The sequence below is a fragment of the Cervus elaphus genome, chromosome 33, assembly GCF_910594005.1.
Source record: "Cervus elaphus chromosome 33, mCerEla1.1, whole genome shotgun sequence".
NCBI classification, from domain to species: domain Eukaryota; kingdom Metazoa; phylum Chordata; class Mammalia; order Artiodactyla; family Cervidae; genus Cervus; species Cervus elaphus.
This window is the reverse complement of record NC_057847.1, coordinates 17,315,344-17,333,815: the sequence shown is the minus strand read 5'-3', so window position 1 is coordinate 17,333,815 and position 18,472 is coordinate 17,315,344. Positions and strand designations below refer to the sequence as shown.

The 18,472-nt window shown below is 36.3% G+C and overlaps 1 protein-coding gene across 2 annotated transcripts; it reads left to right on the top strand.

Moving 5' to 3' along the window:
- Positions 1-913: 913 nt before the first annotated feature.
- On the top strand, positions 914-18,092 carry DUSP19 (dual specificity phosphatase 19). 2 transcript variants are annotated; one of them, XM_043894599.1, is made up of 4 exons: positions 916-1,340; positions 6,354-6,400; positions 9,651-9,803; positions 15,158-18,092. In XM_043894599.1, exons 1-4 carry the CDS (start codon positions 1,115-1,117, stop codon positions 15,413-15,415), a joined length of 684 nt encoding a protein of 227 aa, XP_043750534.1. In that variant the 5' UTR covers positions 916-1,114; the 3' UTR covers positions 15,416-18,092. The 2 variants fall into 2 exon arrangements, with proteins under 2 accessions (XP_043750535.1, XP_043750534.1); XM_043894600.1 differs by lacking the exon at positions 9,651-9,803 and having other exon boundaries at positions 914-1,340.
- Positions 18,093-18,472: the final 380 nt, after the last annotated feature.

Sequence of the window (18,472 nt, the reverse complement as noted above, 5' to 3'; positions counted from 1 at the left end):
GCATTGTCTTTTAGGTGAGCTAAGAAAAGTTTCTATTTAAAGGAATTGGGATTTCTTGAGAAAAACAAATCATTCTTTTGTAATACATTCTATATTATTAGAATATAATATATTCTAATTATATATATAATATATAGAATTCTAGTTCTACATTTAATTCAATTATTAGAATATTCTATATTATTAGAATAATGATTCTAATTAAAGAATCATTCTATAATTGATGTTTAGTAAACGTGGATGTTTGCATCACCAATTTCTGAAACTATGTATGAAAAGACTGTTGCAATGCTTCTTATAAAGAGTGTATATTTATTGCATGAAGTCTTTTTCAGCAGGTTTACTGATAATGAAAATGCAGGCGAGAAATCGGGGGGGGGGGAATATATTAAGCTCTTGTTTATCTTGTTTATATACAATTAGAAAATTAAAAAGAAAATTACTTTTGCAAATTTTATTTAAATTGTTACTAGCCTACATAACAGTGTTGTTTTATTTTTTTGAATCGAGTCAATGTTCCTCTTGGCAGTAACAGCAGAAAGAAAAGGTGTGAACACAGAAAGCGAAGTCTAACTTTTAACCTCTGCTGTAGCCACCGCCCCTCCCCCCCCCCCCCCCCCCCCCCATTAGCCTAAAAGCAGGCGAGCAGGCGCGGTAGCCTAACTAGAGCAGGAGGGATACCCAGGTCACCAACCACAAAGGCCACCGATAGAATATGTCCGGAAAACCACTGTTTTTAAGGTGCGAGGAAATACCAGCTCGTCAATTATCTCTTATATTTTACCAATCGGCGTGAATAAAAAAGATAGCTTTAAGCAGCAACAATAGGAAAGACCTCTGCCGGGATAGCGTTCTTTCCCGCTAACAGGAAGGAGAAACAGCATCCAATCGGCGTCCCTTTCTCAACGGCCAATCAAACTTCTGCTTACATTGCGGCGCTGGGAAAAACGGAGCCGGGCTGTCTCGTCCCCCGGCGAGTGTCAGCTAGAGTTACCTGCCGGCCCGTGTGCCCACGAGGTTGTTTTTGTTACCTGAACACTAAGGGACGCTCAGTTCGGTCCCTCACTGTGCTGGCTGGATTTGCTTGTATTTGTTCCTAGCCACTGCTCAGGTAATGCACTCCCTTAACCAGGAAATTAAGGCATTCTCCCGGAATAATCTCAGGAAGCAGTGCACCAGGGTGACTACACTAACTGGAAAGAAAATTATAGAAACATGGAAAGATGCCAGAATTCATGTTGTGGAAGAAATAGAGCCAAGCGGCGGGGGAGGTTGTGGTTATGTGCAGGACCTTAGCTTGGACCTGAAAGTTGGTGTTATTAAGCCATGGTTGCTCCTGGGTGAGTATATTTGATTTGCCGCTGAATCGTTGAGTTCTTTTAACCATATTACTTCTCATTTTTCTCCCTAGTATATAGTAGTCTGTGCTATCAGCTAAAAGCTCCAGAAAATTGAAATGTTTCCTTTTCTGGGTATGGAACTTCACTAGCTGCCTAGGACTGTTTCTGCCACACTATGAACCTAAGAGGCATAGATTCTAGTAGCACGTAGCACCTGGTATTTGAATTTTAGGAAAGCGTTTTTCCTGTTTTTCTAACTTGTCTGGAGGACAACACATTGGTGGTGTATGTTATTGGATTATGAAACGATATAGCCTTAAAAGATTATCAAATTAAAAATAATGCTTTTATTAAGCAAAACTACTAGTGATGAGGGTTAAAGTTGTAGAAAAGTTAATGCTTGAAAAGACAAGTGCTTGTTTGCCTGCCCTGGGGTTTGCCTGCAACTATATGGAGTGTATGCCTCCTGTGGCCACATCTGTTCTTGGTGTCTGTTTTTGGACTGTTAAGAAGGTGGATTGTTATTTTATAGCTATGAGTCTGATGGTTTATGATTTCTTGTATTATGATAAATACAGATTCCCTGCACAACGCGTAATTCACAAATAGCAAATGAAGCACAGATATGAATGTGCAAACTTGTTAACTTGGCACAAATGTGATGCAGTGTTCTTAAAAAATAGTCAACAGTGTTTTAAGTAGGTTTGAATAATTTTTCATTTATGAATAAAGAAATTAAGACTTGGAAAAATCAATGATTTTTCAATATTTACATAGCCAAGCCCCTCTTGTGTAAAAAGAACACTGAATTGGGAGTCAGAAATAGCCAGTGAGATGGCTGTGTGATGTGCACACTCCTTTTAAAAGCTTTGTGAAACAGATCATCAGCTCCATTTTCCAGATTGGAATTGAACTTAACAATTGGTTAAATAACTTGCACAGCTCAAGTCTGATAACACTCCTGCTCTCCATCATTAGCATATACTGCCTCAAAGTCCAGGCTTTGAGCCTCACTCTTCCTACTCTACTTATAGTAGATGAGCTAGTGCAAGTCATTAATTCTTTCTGGTCCTCCAAGAAACCATCTGTAAAACTGAAGTAAGGATATCTGCTTATCTTATAGGGTTGTCGGAAAGTTGTTGCAAAAGTTTTTTGAAACATATCAGTTGTAGTATACATTTGAGTTATTTATTGTAGTATGTATTGTGTGCATTGTTACATGACCTGTCTTTAAATTCACCAAATAAATATCTCCAGTTAGTTTCTGCAGCCCAGTGAAAAATTTCGTGGTCAGTTAGTTAGTCTGAAAACTTCACCCAGGATTTGCACACCATTTCTAGGGAAGGAAATATATCCAGGCACATTTTTTGTTATTTGGCTCCTATTGTAGTAACAATGGTTTAAAATAATTATGGTAGAATTTAAAAATATCATTCACTCTTTCAGAGTCTTCATGAACTTTGCTTATTTTTTAAATCTAGACTTATCCAAAGTGGGCTGATCAAGGTAGTCTTCTAAGACTGGCATTGGAACCTTACCAGGATCTTGAATGAGTGGTGGGAGGGACTTCTGAAACTAGTCCTTACATGGTCTCCTCTTTGGATCAGGACATGAGATATTTTCATCAGGTACAACCTCCTTTCTTGGGAGAAGGAGATGGTTACAAGAGAGGGAGATGGTTACAAATAACTTATTCCGAGGGACCTATGGATGGTTACATTTAAAGTTTTTCCAGGTGAATGATACAGGGGTTGTTTCTAGGTTGCTTCAAAAAGCTTCCCTATCTCTTCAAAGCAACACAGCTTTCACCTAGTACTACATGAAATTAAATATTACTTTGGGTAGTGGATAAGGAAGGTGGAAAGCTGTACAAATATGCTGTATCTTTTTCAGTTTGCTCATAAATTCACCCAAGCTCCTGCATTTCAAAAATCTTGCCTAGGACTTTTCTCAAATCCAACTTGATTTGTAAAAGTGGAAAATTCCGTTTATCTTGGGTGGTTTTTAAAAGGTACATTACTTCTTGTTATGTCCATCTTGTTACAAAGTCACAATCAGTGATATTTTGAGATCTTTGCTTCAATTCTAGGTGAAAATTTGGGAATCCTTTATAAGGTTATAAGGGTTCCCTGGTGGCTCAGATGGTAAAGAATCTACCTGCCCTAAGACAGACCTGGTTTGATCTGGTTCGGGAAGATCCCCTGGAGAAGGAAATAGCAATCCACTCCAGTTTTCTTGGCTGCAGTCCTTGGGGTTGCAAAGAGTTGGACACAACTGAGCGACTAACACTTAAGGTTATAGAGGATTTCTGATATCTAGGAAACTCAGTATTTTTAGAAGGCAGATAATACATTAAATTTGTAAAGCTCTTTATTTTGTAAAAATTCTTTCATGAATATTATTTTACCTTATCATTATAGAAATTTATGCTCCTATTTCTATCCATTTATGAAGATTCACTCCTACAAATTTCCCCCAAACGTTTCTCTTTAGAATATTATTTATTTCCCTTTTCAGTAATGTAATAATATCTTTTTGGTTTGTTTCATTAATAATTTTTTTTGTCTATTTCTGTGATGATAAAAATAGAGATTTGTAAATTAAGACATGCTACATCAGAATTTATGCAATATTTGGTATTTTCATTAAAAACAGAATTCTAGAGATCTTACATAGCCTATTTTTTATGATACATATGATTTCAAAACACTGAACGTGTTAGAAGTCCCAACTCCAATAGCATGTAATATGCTTTCTAAATCAGTTACTTCATCTATAATATTTCCATAATAATTTTTGGCCAGGGTCATGAATATTATTGGGTTATGTCAATGTAAAATATAACTGTACATTATTATTATTAAACTTATTTCTTTAGTTGTAGTCCTATTCATCAACTTCTTTTTCTGTTATTTAAAATTACCGTACAGTTAAAATTGATTTGCTGTTCAGTTCTATTAAATTTAACACAATCATAGATTCATGTTGCCACTGTTAAAATCGTAAAATTCTTAAAATTGGTATTTGTTTTAAAATGTTAATTAAGGTAGTTTATAAAAGGATACATTCTACTTTTTCAAAACAAAGATTTAAATAACACATTGTTATAATGATTTAGAGTATTTCTTTTAATAATAAGTGTTTTTCCAACAAAAGCTAAATAGAAGACTGCGACGCAAAGCAACCATTTAAAATTGGAGAAAAGCTAATGTTTATATCTAGAATTTAGAGAGAAGTAACATGAACTGAATACTACCAAGTATTAGATGACACACATAGGACAATTACATAAAGTCCATTTGTACTGACTAAAATTATCCGGCCACACTATTAACTTCCTCCTTGTGTTTGAAGAGTCAGTTGCTTTGGTCTCAAGAACACTAAATTTGAATCAATATATTCATAGCCTGGAAATCATTTTCAAAATGTAGCAACCAACTCTGAAAAATGACTAACTCATTCTCTTTGGGGTGTATATGTATTTAATGGAAATAATGAAAATATCCAGCTTCGAGAAATACAATAATGACAGTTGAGGGTAGGAAAAAAAAGAGTTTCATTCATGCATGTTTCTTTCTTTTCTTGTCTTTTTTCTATTGTAAGAAATAGAGTGGAATTATTATTTAAAAGATAGCATGCATATAAAACAACCAAATTTCAGTTAACTTACTTGAACCCATTTCTCCTCCTGAAGATGAATAGGACTTCCTACAGAAAACTGAGAATTTTTATTTTTAAATTATGAGGTATTTCAAATGTGTAAAAAATTACAGACTATAGCAATTACATATCTACCGTTAACAAATGTTAATATTTTGATAGGCTAAGTTCTAAGTAGAATAAAGTTGAATGTAGATTCAGTAAGGAGCCTGTGAGCTTTGTATTACCAAGAGAATATTGGCCAATCAGCATATTGCTGACCTTCTAGCTACCTAAAATCACATGATAGAAGCTGGCAGATTTCCCAGACAGTTAAGGTGAAAAAAATGTTTTCTACAGTAATGGAACCTAATTCAGGAAAGTAAAATACTTGAAATCTTTAAATAATAAATGCTCTATTTTTTCAGTTGTGTAGCTCACTTTATATTAACTAGTTATTCTCCTGTATAAACTTGCTTATTAACTAGAGTCATTTTTCAGATGTAGGAGATCTGGAAAGCCAACTTTCACAGGGAGAAACTAAAAAGGGTACAGCCCTAGTTGTGCATGGAACGTGGGTGGAACTCTGTAGACCAACAGTGTTTGCTCTAAGCTACTGAGTGTTCCCAGACGAGCTGGCACTAAATCATTTTCTGGGTGTCTTTTTAATATTCTTTTCTTCAGATACAAAAGAAATAGATACTTACTGTAAAAAGTACACGTGAGCATGAAGAAAAAAGTCACCTATAATCTTACTGTAACATTTTGTTCTATGTACTTCCTGCCCATTTTTAAGCATATACATCGTTCTTGTTTTTACAAAAATGATTGATGTTTTGTAACCTGCTTTTATCACCTAATATATTGAAAATATATTTCCATGCAATAAATATTCTTCTGCATTTCTCATTTCAAAGGGCCGTATATATTTTCATGGGATATTCATAAAAAATATTCATCCTGTAAATACTTTTGGACTCTGAAATCCCACTTCTAGGGATTTTTCCTAAAAGTTCTGGATATTGCAAAGATTAGCTACTAGGATGTTCTTCACAGTATTGTTGGTAATACAAAATAAACCCCACAAAAACAAAACAAACAAAAATCCACCCAAACCCAATGCCCCATCCATGGCCCTAGGCCCATGGCTTCTAGGAAAAATTCCTAGAAGTGGGATTTCAGAGTCCAAACGTATTTACAGGATGAATATTTTTTGATGAACATTTCTGAATTATCTTTCAAAGAGTTGGATTCAGGTCCTCCCAAGATGTATTTCTTAAAATAAATGAATAACTAACAAAATTGTTACAAAATTCAGATTAAAAGTCAGGATAATTATTTTTCTGTTCAAGGTGATGTGATTTATTTTTATAGGGTCACAAGATGCTGCTCATGATCTGGATACATTGAAAAGACTCAAGGTAAAAAGAAATGCTTCAGGAGTGTTCCAAGTTATTTACTGCAGCACTGTTTATAATAGCAAATTATTGGAAGCAACCCACATTTCCATCAGTAGGGAATTGGTTAAATGAACAATGACAGAATGCTATATGGTTTTTAAAAAAAACACAAAAGTCTTTAAATACTGATATGAAAGGCCATTTTAAATGGGGCCAAAAATCCCCACAGTGTTGCCTTTGTGTAAGAGAGTAAATAAAATGTTTGATATAAATATCTATCTTATAAGATATAAATATCTTTTAAAGATACCCTAAAAGAATATATGAGAAATGGATAAAGGTAGTTACCATATAGGTGGGCGATAATGGAGTAGAGAGGACAGGTTGAAGATTTTTTAAATAATGTTTTGATTTTTGAACGACTTCAAAAAATAAAATTTTGATATTGCCTAAATCTGAGGTTTAAGTGAGTTAACCTGTGTGCTTAGCACATACTAAGTACTCAATGAAGGGGCTGTTCGTATTATCCTTATTTTAAAGGGCATCCCAAGGTCAACCATTGAAAGGACCTCTGAAACTGCATTTTGGAAGTATGCTTGAATTACTAGAAAGGTTTTAGGTTAGGTCCCCACTACTACCATCTTGGGCTTCCCTGGTGGCTCAGATGGCAAAGAATCTGCTGCACTGCAGGAGACCTGGGTTTGATCCCTGGGTAGGAAGATCCTGTGGTGGAGGGCATGGCAACCCACTCCAGTATTCTTGCCTGTCGAATTCTAGCAGTGGAGTTTGGCAGCCTACCGTCCTTGGGGTGGCAAAGACTGGGACATGAGTGAGTGACTAACACTTCCAGCACCACCACCATGACCTGTGACTGAGTACAGTTCTTTTCAAGCAGGATCATTGAATCAATACACATATAAACTGCATTTCCAAGCAGCTAAACTACCTAGACATTGGATAGTTTAATAGCCCACAATATTTGTAAAGCACTTTTACCTTTCAGCAGGTTTCTCCAAGATTCTCATTTTGTCATCGTCATAATCCTGTGATAGATACAGATATATTCTGTAAGTGGTCAGACCTCATTTTTGGTCTTTGGGGGATGTAGAATATAGTTCTAAAGACAGGGCAAACACATCAGTATTATTCAACATTGGAATATCTATTATGTAATTAAATGGAAATTCATCCAGCTCTGGCCAGAGGTACTCTTGGGGTGGGAGGGTAACTTGACATAGCCTGAGAGGCCATCACCAGGGAAGGCAGAAGGACATTTCAGACAGTATCTTCTAAAAATGTTCTTCCCTTCTGTCTGGTATTCTCCCATCTACCCCTCTTGAGTAGATTAGAGGCTTTTTTCTGTTGTTTTCCTCCACGAGGCAGTTGGGTTTGTAAATAGCTTATGGCTCTCTCTTCATGAGGTCTAGTTCCCTGAATATCTTAATCAATACTCTTGTGGCTGTGGACCACAGAAACCTGAGCAAGGAAAGAGAATGCACACGATGATCTCAGGGCTGGCGGACGAGGGCGGGGGCAGCGCTTTGGAACCTGGGAGGAGAGTGGCTGTGCCAGAGAACAGAAGGGCATCCACTGGCACACGGCCCCTCTCTTCACATCTGCTCTTCTTCTCATTTGGAAGCAGGGATCTTTCAGCTTCTCAGAACACTTAATACAAAATGAGTGTCTTAAAGCTCTTGAGTGTGTGGATTATTCTAACTGTCTCATACACCTCTTTCTAAATTTCTTAAATCAGTCTAGCTTAAGTCAGGTGTCCACCAGAAGCCAATTAGCTGTGTTGGGGGAAGGAGCGAGGCGCTGCCAGAGCCACACCTGTGAGGCTGGTGGGGGCAGGAAAGGCAGAATCCGATCCATTTAGCCTTTGGATTCTCTTAACGAACTTCCCGCATGGCTTCTTCCTTTTGCTTGGTGGACTCCAGGAAAGGAGGTTGAACGCGTAGATGGAGGAGGAGGTTGCTCACATGTGCCATTTGAAAGCAAATCTTTCACGACCATCCCCCCTTTCAACCAGACTAATTCATCAGAATTTCTGGGTTTGAGACCCTGTGGCGTTGGTGCTTTTGAAAACCTCCCTGGGTGAGCAGTCACCTTGAAACCAAACCCAGCGCCCTGTGGTGTGACTTGCCGTCCAAGTTCAGAAGCAGCAAGAGAATCCAGAACTCAGAGTGTACCTATTGAACTTTTAAAAAGCTCACTGGGGAAAAAAAAACAAATAAAATAAAAAGCTCACTGGGTAGTTCTAGTGTGTGGCCACACTTGAGAACGACTGTACTTACAAAGAATACAAAAGGAAAGTAGGGAGATAAGTATTGAAAGGGAAGTTATTGCTACTAATGCACGTCCCTTACTTTAATTTTTTTGTGGACATTAATTGATTTATTAAACAGATATTTTAAGTACTTTCTGTGTGAAGTTTCCTGCTCACGCACAGTGCTTACTTATAGAAGTGAGTGGGCTAAATATGGTCTCTACCCTGGTGGAGTTTCCAGAACAATGTGGGAGACAAACTTGGTGATAAGCGCTATTGTAGGGCACATAGAGGGTACTATAGGAGTATACGGGCTTCCCTGGAGGCTCAGTGTTAAAGAACCTGCCTGCCAAGCAGATGTGGGTTTGATCCCTGGGTTGGGAAGATCCCCTAGAGAAGGAAATGGCAACCCACTCCAGTATTCTTGTCTGGGACATCCCATGAACAGAGGAGCCTGGTGGGCTACAGTCCATGGGGGTCACAAAAGAGTCGACATGACATGGCGACTAAATAACAGTAACAACCAATATGAGTGTGTAGAACCAGCACTTCTGGTGAGGGATGAGGCAGGCAGAGAAGGCTCCCTGAAGGAAGTGTTTGTTACTCAAGTGTGCGTGTGTTCAGTCGTGTCTCACTTTTGTGTGAGTCCTTAGATTGTTGCCCAGCAGACTCCTTTGTCCATGGAATTTTCCAAGCAGAAATACTGGAGTGGGTTGCCATTTCCTCCTCCAGGGGATCCTCCCGACCCAGGGATCGAACCTCTGTCTCTGGCATTTCCTTCATTGCAGGCAGTTTCTTTACCACTGAGCCACCGGGGAAGCCCAAGTGAGTCATGCTTAAATTATGTATTATTGTTACAGATCTCAACATCTCAGTTTAATTAACCTAATTAATTAACCTAAGTAACCTAATTAGGTTTAATTTTACTTAAACCTAATTTTTTAGGTTTAATTAACCTAAGTCATGTGAATTTTTTAAAAAAATTACCTTTTTTTTCTCTTTAAGGTGACTCATATTCTCAATGTTGCATATGGAGTTGAAAATGCTTTCCTCAATGACTTTATATATAAGAATATTTCTATACTGGATCTGCCTGAGACCGATATCCTATCTTATTTTCCAGAATGTTTTGAATTTATAGAACAGGCAAAGATGAAGGTAAGTTCGGTGTTGATTCACAGTTCCTCAAGAACAGAAATTTTAAAATATTGGTCCATCATCCACTTCTTTCTGTAATGAATAAGAAAGAACTGTTAAGGAAATTTCCCCTTCAACAGTATTTCGTTAATTCCTATAATTGTTCAGTCCTCCAGTTGCTCGTCTTCCCATGAGGTCCTTACTTTGAACTTTATTTTCTTGCATTTACTCACTGTTACTGCTCTGACTGCGTTGGGCCATGACTGTGGCATCGGGCTCACCTTGCAGCCCGTGGGCGTCCTTGTCGTCGGGGCAGTCGGGCTCCAGAGTTCATGGGCTCTGCAGTTGTGTGCAGACTCCAGAGCGCGCATGCTCTGTGTTTTGAGGCACTCAGACTCTCTAGTTGAGGAGCACAGGCTCAGTAGTTGTGGCATTTGGGCTCAATGGCCCCATAGCATGTGGGATCTGTGTTGTAACCAGGGATCGAACCCACATCCCCTGCACTGAAAGGCAGATTCTTAACCACTGGACCACCAGGGAAGTCCCTATTTTTTAACTTTAATTTCTCATCTTCCTATGCCTTCCTAAGAAATGTTAGGATTTAAAATTTTCTGCTCAACTGGGTTGGCCAAAAAGTTTGTTTGGGTTTTTCTGTAACATCTTATAGAAAAATCCGAATGACCTTTTTGGCCAACCCAATGCTAAGGTTCCTTTTGATCGTCTCTAACCATCTACCCTCTGACCACTTTGCGAGGTAATCAGGTGAACTATGGAACAGAGACTGCTCTGGTCCTTAGTGTATTTATGAAGATAAATATTACTAAGATTGTTTGAAAATGCTGATCAAAAGCTGTCCATTGGTTCTCTGACTTTAGAAGACCCACAGAAAATACAATACTTTAATCTTGGTACTAGATCCAAGGGAACACTCTGACAGGCAGGGCTTCTAGGTTGGCTTTACCAATTATTATGCCTTGAAATTATATCATTTTTAGTCAATATATAACTCTTATAAAATTTATGTGAGATAAATAGATGGGAATGTAGAAGCACTTATAGAGAAAAGTTAACTGTCATGGAGCACTTGGCAATAAACGATAGTTAACATTATAGCTTAATTAAATTCTAATGATTTTCTTTCTACCTTATCTCCTTGCCTCTCTCCTTCCTTTCATTTAGTAATATTTATTGAGTGCCTTATATGCCCAACACTGTTCTAGATACCTTCCTCTAGATTGCTGGAAAAATATTAAACTATTCAACCTTATTTAATATTAGATATTTGGATAGGAAAAAAAGGAAGAGGTTTTCTAATTCAAAGCCTGATATTGGCCACTCTTTTAGCTTGTGAAAAATTATATAGATTCTAGACTGTCACATGCCAGTGTACCAGCTAATAGTGTTAGAAATAAAAGTGATAATGTTTCTGTGTTAGCTGCTTTTCTAAGGAGATATATAATATGCCTTAGATGGTAGTGGAAAAATGTAAACATTATTCATATTTATATTCATATTAGACGTATTAGACATGTCATATTAGACATTAAACATATACATGTTTCAAGTAAAAAGTGAAAGGGATAAGAGTTAATTAAAGTGGTCTTTAGTTTGGGTTTCTCAGAAAACAGAACCTGAGGCAAGGATTTAGAGCTGATGCTTCATTTGAGAGGTGCAGTTCCTAGGCAGTGAGAGTGAGAAGAAAGGGAAGTGATTCTGAAAAGGATGAGGAGCAATGTAAGATGATGTTTTTACCCTGCTGAGCGACAGCTTCACAATGAGCTGATAGCGAAATAGCTGATTCCTTGGCAAGGTGGTACCCAAGACACCCCCAGGCAGGGAATCCAAAGACACTGCACCTCAGTACAGATTTTGGGAGATAGAGAAGAGAGAGAATTTACCTGCCTGGCTCTCTTCAGCTCCTGTGTCCCACTGGTCAGAGTTTACACATGGAGAGGTAACTAACCCCACAGTCCAGGTTACAGCACCCCACTTTTTAGCAGCCACCTTGAAGCCCTGTGGTGTGACTTGCCGTCTCAAGTTCAGAAGCAGCAAGAGAATCCAGAACTCAGGGTGTACCGGCCCATGCAGAGACTGACATGGGGGATGAGCCAGGCGTTCTTAGGCAAGCAGAACTCAATAGGCCTGTGGGTAACAGCCACAGAGGACGCAGCCGAGGTGGAACCATCTGAGGGTCCATGTGATGATGGCATCAAGAGAATCTGAGGAGATGCCTGAAGTGTTTCTTCTGTAAGATACATTTGAATTCTGTACTATGTTCTAATTTCTCAAGCCTTATGTGTTTTACTGGAACCTTAGCCTCAGCCATTATTTCCTTACCCTGGAAACTCCTTATTGTTTAGATAATGCACATTTAACTTTAGCAATAGAATTCTTGAATTTTCTTCATTCTGTTTTTTGTTTTTTTTCCCTAGAAGAAATCTCTTCATGATTTTGCCTGTTGTATATTCAGGTATTATTAAATGTGATTACTCGGTGAATTGCCTATTTCAAAACTACCTTTCTAGGCCCTAGTTTGTTGTTTTCGTCTTTTCACATATACCTGCCAAATAGAATGTCTTTCATTTCCCCATGTCTTTCCTCATTTTCCTCTGTAGTTATAAAACCCTGTTTGTTTGGTTTCTCTGTCCTTCTTGTATCTCCACCTAATATGTTATCTGCCAGGCTTATGCCCAAAGGGACAGAAATACACGTGACATACTAGTAGTGAGATAACTTCCATAGGTTCAAGAGTTCTTTTACTTGAGTATTTACTTGATCCCCTTTTTTATGTGCAAAAGATTTTGTTTGTTAGTATGAAATGTGTATTTGATATTCCACATTTACTTTATTAATTATAAGATGTGATTTTTAAAACATGTAAGTAGTTTATAACACTGGAAAAATATAGATAAGTAAAAATTAAGATCACCCATTTTCACCGATACATATAACCACTTGTAGTATTTTAATGTATTTTTCGATATATCAAAAGACTCATTTTTTAAAAAAGATCTGAACTTGATCTGTCAAAAAATCTGAGTTACTTATTCTGAGAAGATAGAAGGGATGTATCTTTAGGATACATGTATCTAGAGGATGCTGCCTTTAAGGAGCTGGCCATCTAATTGAAAAGCTATTAATAACAACATGAGAACAAAGCAGGCTACATAAAACAGAAATACTGTAATTCCTGTCTGCCCATAGCAAATGGTGATATAATTTTTTAAGAGAATGTTTTCTCAAAGTGCATAGCAAAATTTTTTTGCTTAGCAGGCATTTATGGAATACCTACTATGTGCCAAAAATTGCACTAAGTACTAGGCATAAAAAGATGTCTTGCATATTCCTCCTGCCCTCCTCTCATGCAGAGAGACAGGCTTCTTAGAAGCCGTGGTTAGCTGGACCAAGGAGAGGAAAAAGCCTTTTAAGCATAGGACAACAGCAAATGCAAAAGAAAAATTGCTTTATAAATTATTTAATTGTAATTCCTTTGAATTCTTGAAAGGGGATATGAAGCTAGTAGTTTCTTTGGAAATACTTTCAAGGGCAGTATGATACCCAAGGAATAAGAGGTAAATAAATTCAAAGGCTGTAGAAACTAACAGAAAAGTATCTGTTACATAAAGAAGGTAAGAGAGAAGAAAACACTAACATTATTAAATAATAGCTAAAACTGATTACACTGTAAGACTAAAAATAAAGCTAGTTTCATTTTCAAAAGCATATGTGTAGATCATAAGATAGCGATAACTGATATATAGTCAGGAAACATTGAAAATTACACTGGAGGGTATCTCTTTTTAATGTTATGAGCCCAGGTTTCTTTGGAAAATCTAATTTGTTTCACGTTAAGAGAAGTTCATTAGTATAAGTGGGACTTCCCTGGTGATCCAGCGGCTCAGACTCTGAGCTCCCACTGCAGGGGTCCCTGGTTTGATCCCTGGTCAGGGAACTGGAGCCCACGTGCCACAAGAAATGATTAAAGATACTGCCAGCTGCAAATAAGACATGGTCCAGCCAAATAAATAAATAAATATTATTTTTAAAAAAGAAGTTCCTTAGCAGTGTCCATTGGTTACTGTAATATGATTTTAAAATGTCTTAAGTCTTATTAAAAAGAGCCATTGTACGAAGTGAGAAAAGTTCTGTATATGCAGAGTGAATATTTTTGTTTTGGTTTTCTTATGCAGAAACAATTAATATCTGGAAATGACTCTGAAATATGTAAATATAAACAATTGAAATTGTCTTTTTGGTATGAGAATTTTTAAAATATTAACTAATCTTGTGAATCATCTTTCTTTCTTGAAGTGAGATACACTTGCTACACTTGTTATAATAGACCAAGGAAAGGAATTTTGCAACGGATTTATGCATCTAAGAACTACCTTGTAAAATAATCTAATAAACCATGAACATAGCATTGCTAATGTATGCTTTGGGCAGAGTTTTCAGTTTTAAGGTTTTTTCTCCCCTTTCCTGTCCCCATGTTGTTTGTACAAAAAGAAAAATCAAGAAATGAAGTAACTACAATGTCTGGTTCTGTAGGGTATGCTCACCATTCACTACATTTCATCAAGATCATTAACTTTTAACAGGCCTGAGATAAGCCAACCTGTATCAGTGCTGATCCATCAGATATATCACATACATTATTAATACAATATTACCCCCATCAGCATCGGTCCTGCACTGTGTTCCTTTTCGCTTGTAAAGTATCGTTTGCAAGTTACCTGAAACGTTTTGCATTTATTGACCTCATGCTGGTGTCTAATTACCTTTTCCGCTTCATGTTGTCATGAGCTATTTGAGTTGACATTTTACTACTTCATAAGTTTAGCTATTTTTTTAGGTTATTTCCCTCCAGAATAAAATAGATCCAAAAGAAGAACATTTTTTTCCTTACTGATCATTTTATAGATAGATTTCTAAGCCAGTGGTACTAGTTTCTTTATGGGAACAGTACATGTACCTAGTATATAAGCTTTCTGTGTAGTTTATGATTGTGGTTTTATTTATATTTCCACATATATTTCCTCTGATTTTTCTCTTATTTATAGGCCTGTGGCTACTGAGTTACTAGGCTTTTATGTTTACTTTACTAGATTACTTCAGGGTAATAAAAGATAATTTCAGAATTCCAAATATATCATCAAAGCATTTCAAACCTGGGAAGTGGGAAAAGGTGTTGATTAATTGATTGATTTTTTTTTCCATTCATTCCCTACAGTGCATTGGTGTCTGATGATTGAATAAATTGAGTCAAATAAATTGATGAAGTGAATATTTTTATCTTATAGTTTTTAAATAGTATAAGATTTCAGTACAACTTTTCTTAAATAAATAATGAAGATTTTTGTTTGGTTTTATTATAGGATGGAGTGGTTCTTGTTCATTGTAATGCAGGAGTTTCCAGGGCTGCTTCAATTGTAATAGGCTTCCTAATGAATTCTGAAGAAATCTCATTTACCAGTGCTTTTTCTTTGGTGAAAAATGCAAGGCCTTCCATATGTCCCAATGCTGGCTTTCTGGAGCAGCTTCGTACATATCAAGGGGGCAAAGAAAGCAATAAATGTGACAAACCACAGGAATTAGAGGAAGCAACAGTTCCTGAGTTACATTCTAGCCGATGAAGGACAACTGTAATTTCTGAGTTGGTCTCTAGAGCCACCTTCCCTCTTTTGGAGAGTAAACTAGTGGAAACCTCCTTTTCTCATGCTTTTTTTTTTCAAGTGGAAATAGAGGTCAACTGATCGTCCTAAACTAGGGTATAAATAAATTTTTAAATTATATCATGTTTTCTTTAGTATTATAATGTGGGATTAAATGCTTATTTGATTTGCTAAGGGAAAATAACAATGTATTACCAATAATTGATTTCTGTAGAAAGCAAAGCTTTACACATTTCAAGTCTGTATTAAAGCATGAAAGATTAAATTAGTTGATTAAAACTTCTGGTAGTTTTCTATGCCAGCAACTATTTCCATGAAAGAAAAAACATGAAGTACTGTGAAGAAGGCAAATTTCTTTGTAAAGAATTTAAGGTTAAAAAACAATACCTTAAACCTCCCCAAAAAGGTAACCAAAATTTGAAGGTTTATACATTATTCACAAAATTTTTATGTTCTTTTATGAAAATGCACCCACTTTTCATTTTGCTTTTTAAATTATATTCCGTGTTTATTTTTAAACATTTTGTATAACTCTTCCATTATTGTGAGCGTATGGTTCTTTAATTAGGTGCTAGTCTCTTCCACTGTGTACTTTTTATTCTGGGTTCCTAGCATTCTGTTTTTGGATTCCATGTCATAATTTTCTGATCTCCTTGAATCTGTAGTAAAGTGTTTCAAACTGAAGAATCATTTTTAAAATGTGATCTGTTTTCTAGTTCGGTATTCTACTAGGGAACATATTTTTAAGGAAAGAACACTTATGGTTTTGTAAGAAATTTTGAATACATTTTTAGAAAGCCCAAAATCATTTACAATTTTATTTCTGGCCAGAGGCTTTGAATGGTTTCTTTTTTTTTTATTACGTCTCCATGTTGGCAAGGCTAAACTCTGTTCGTTATGAATTTGCTTAAAGGTATGCTTTAAATTATTCAGAATAAAATGCACTTAAAATTAATTATAATAATTAAGATAGAATTTAAGAGCTTTCAAGTAGACCTGCATGACTTGGAAAATAGCATTGCCCTGTAGATTTTAATAAGAAAATCTTGAGCTCGTCTTAGATACACATTATAGAGAGCAAGCATTTTCCTATACATAAGTTGGAAAATGCACATTGAGCACATCTGTGCATTTGAAAAAGCAGGCTTGCTTATGCTGACAGGAGCAAAAAGTAGAAGCGATAAATGCAAATTATGTTTTAAGATTGCTTGTAGCCTGACAAGATGTCATCATGTGCAAAGCTATGAACTTTCCATCTGTTAAGAAGCAGCATAAGTATAATCAACCTACAGTAAGCTGTCTGAAGCCTAACAAGGCAGACAGAATCCTCTTAAATATGAGACTGGTGTATAATATTGTCTTTATAGTTAATATTGCTGAGGATTTGCTGGGTAAACCTTGTCTGGTCATGTGTAAGTATTTATTTAAATACATTTTCCTTTGTTATTGTTATTTAGTTTTCAGCCATTAAATGTTGTGAACATGAAGCCTTAAATAGAACTTATTCCTTATGGATAGTTTATTTTTGTCTGTAGTTATATGTTGTTGCCGGTAGTGATATGGTTACAGTGCAAACATGTATATTCTGGCACATCTACAGAAGGGCATTGAGCATCAATTTTGTTTTCTCTTAAATGGCACTAGTTTGCTGTATCCAAAATAAATCAGTGAAGGGAATTCAGTCTTTTAAATGAGGGGTATTATGTAAGGCAATGATAGGTTATACATGTAACATGTTTATTTGGCTTCCCATGAGTATGTCACTCTGTCATACCTAGTTATTTACAAAAAGGAGCTTTATTACTATGATTCTCTATTTCACATATTATAGAAAAAGTGAAAGTGTTAGTTGCTCAGTCGTGTCCGACTCTTTGTGACCACATGGACTGTAGCCCACTAGGCCCCTCTGCCAATGGAATTCTCCAGGCAAGAATACTGGGGTGGGTAGCCGTTTCCAGGGGATCTTCCCAACACAGGGATCAGACTTGGGTCTGCTGCACTGCAGGCAGATTCTTTACCATCTGAGCCACCAGGGAAGCCCTCACATATTGTGAACAGATCTCAAATATACATCTGTTTTGAGGGAGTGACAAAACTATTTCAAGGCCTTTGTGCCTCTATTTTAAAACAGATTTCCCTATTTTAGAAAGTCTCCTTCAAAGGTAAATTCTCCAAAGATTTTGGAATGTAGCAAGTATAAATCATAGTATTGTCCTTTTACCTTACACAGTAAACTGGGTGAGTTAACACCTTTACAAGCAAACCCACAATACATTAAAAAAAAAAAACCACAAAAAACAGAAATGTAGCACAATGAATTATTTGATTTTTCCAGCTGACCCTAAGTAGTTGATTTTTCTGCCCAAAGCCTCCTGAACATATTTAGTTACCTGTAGTTGTTTAGCACTTTAAAGCAGAAGATTTTAAGGTTTTATATTCATATGTTACATGCAATGGTATTTACAATGAACACATTTTTGGTTTGTCTTCATTGACATACTTAAAACAGTTTAAACTTTTCTACTTCAATTGAAACTTTGGCTTACTGTTTTGTATCCATACTTATAATGTGCCCTTTATTGTTTCTGGGTATTGATATACTTTAATAAAAATAATAAATTTACTATTTCTTCCATTAGTATCTTTACTTCTTTGAGGTTATTTGTTTTTTTTTTTTTTTCATTTATTTTTATTAGTTGGAGGCTAATTACTTCACAACATTGCAGTGGGTTTTGTCATACATTGACATGAATCAGCCAGGTTATTTGTTTTAAAAGACTTATTTGTCATCACATTCTGGATTTAAAAAATCTCGTTGGCAAAACACTGAGTTATATGTTTTAGAATATAAATTAGTTTAAAGGTCTGTGGAAATTTGATGCTCCAGCCACCTCAAGAAGTGAATAGCTAAAATCAGTTCTTGTAATTGGCATTTCTGTGGATAAATTGGCAGTGAAAATTCAATTGCATATCCTAGTACTTTAAGTCAAGAGATGATGCTAAATTACTCTCAGATTA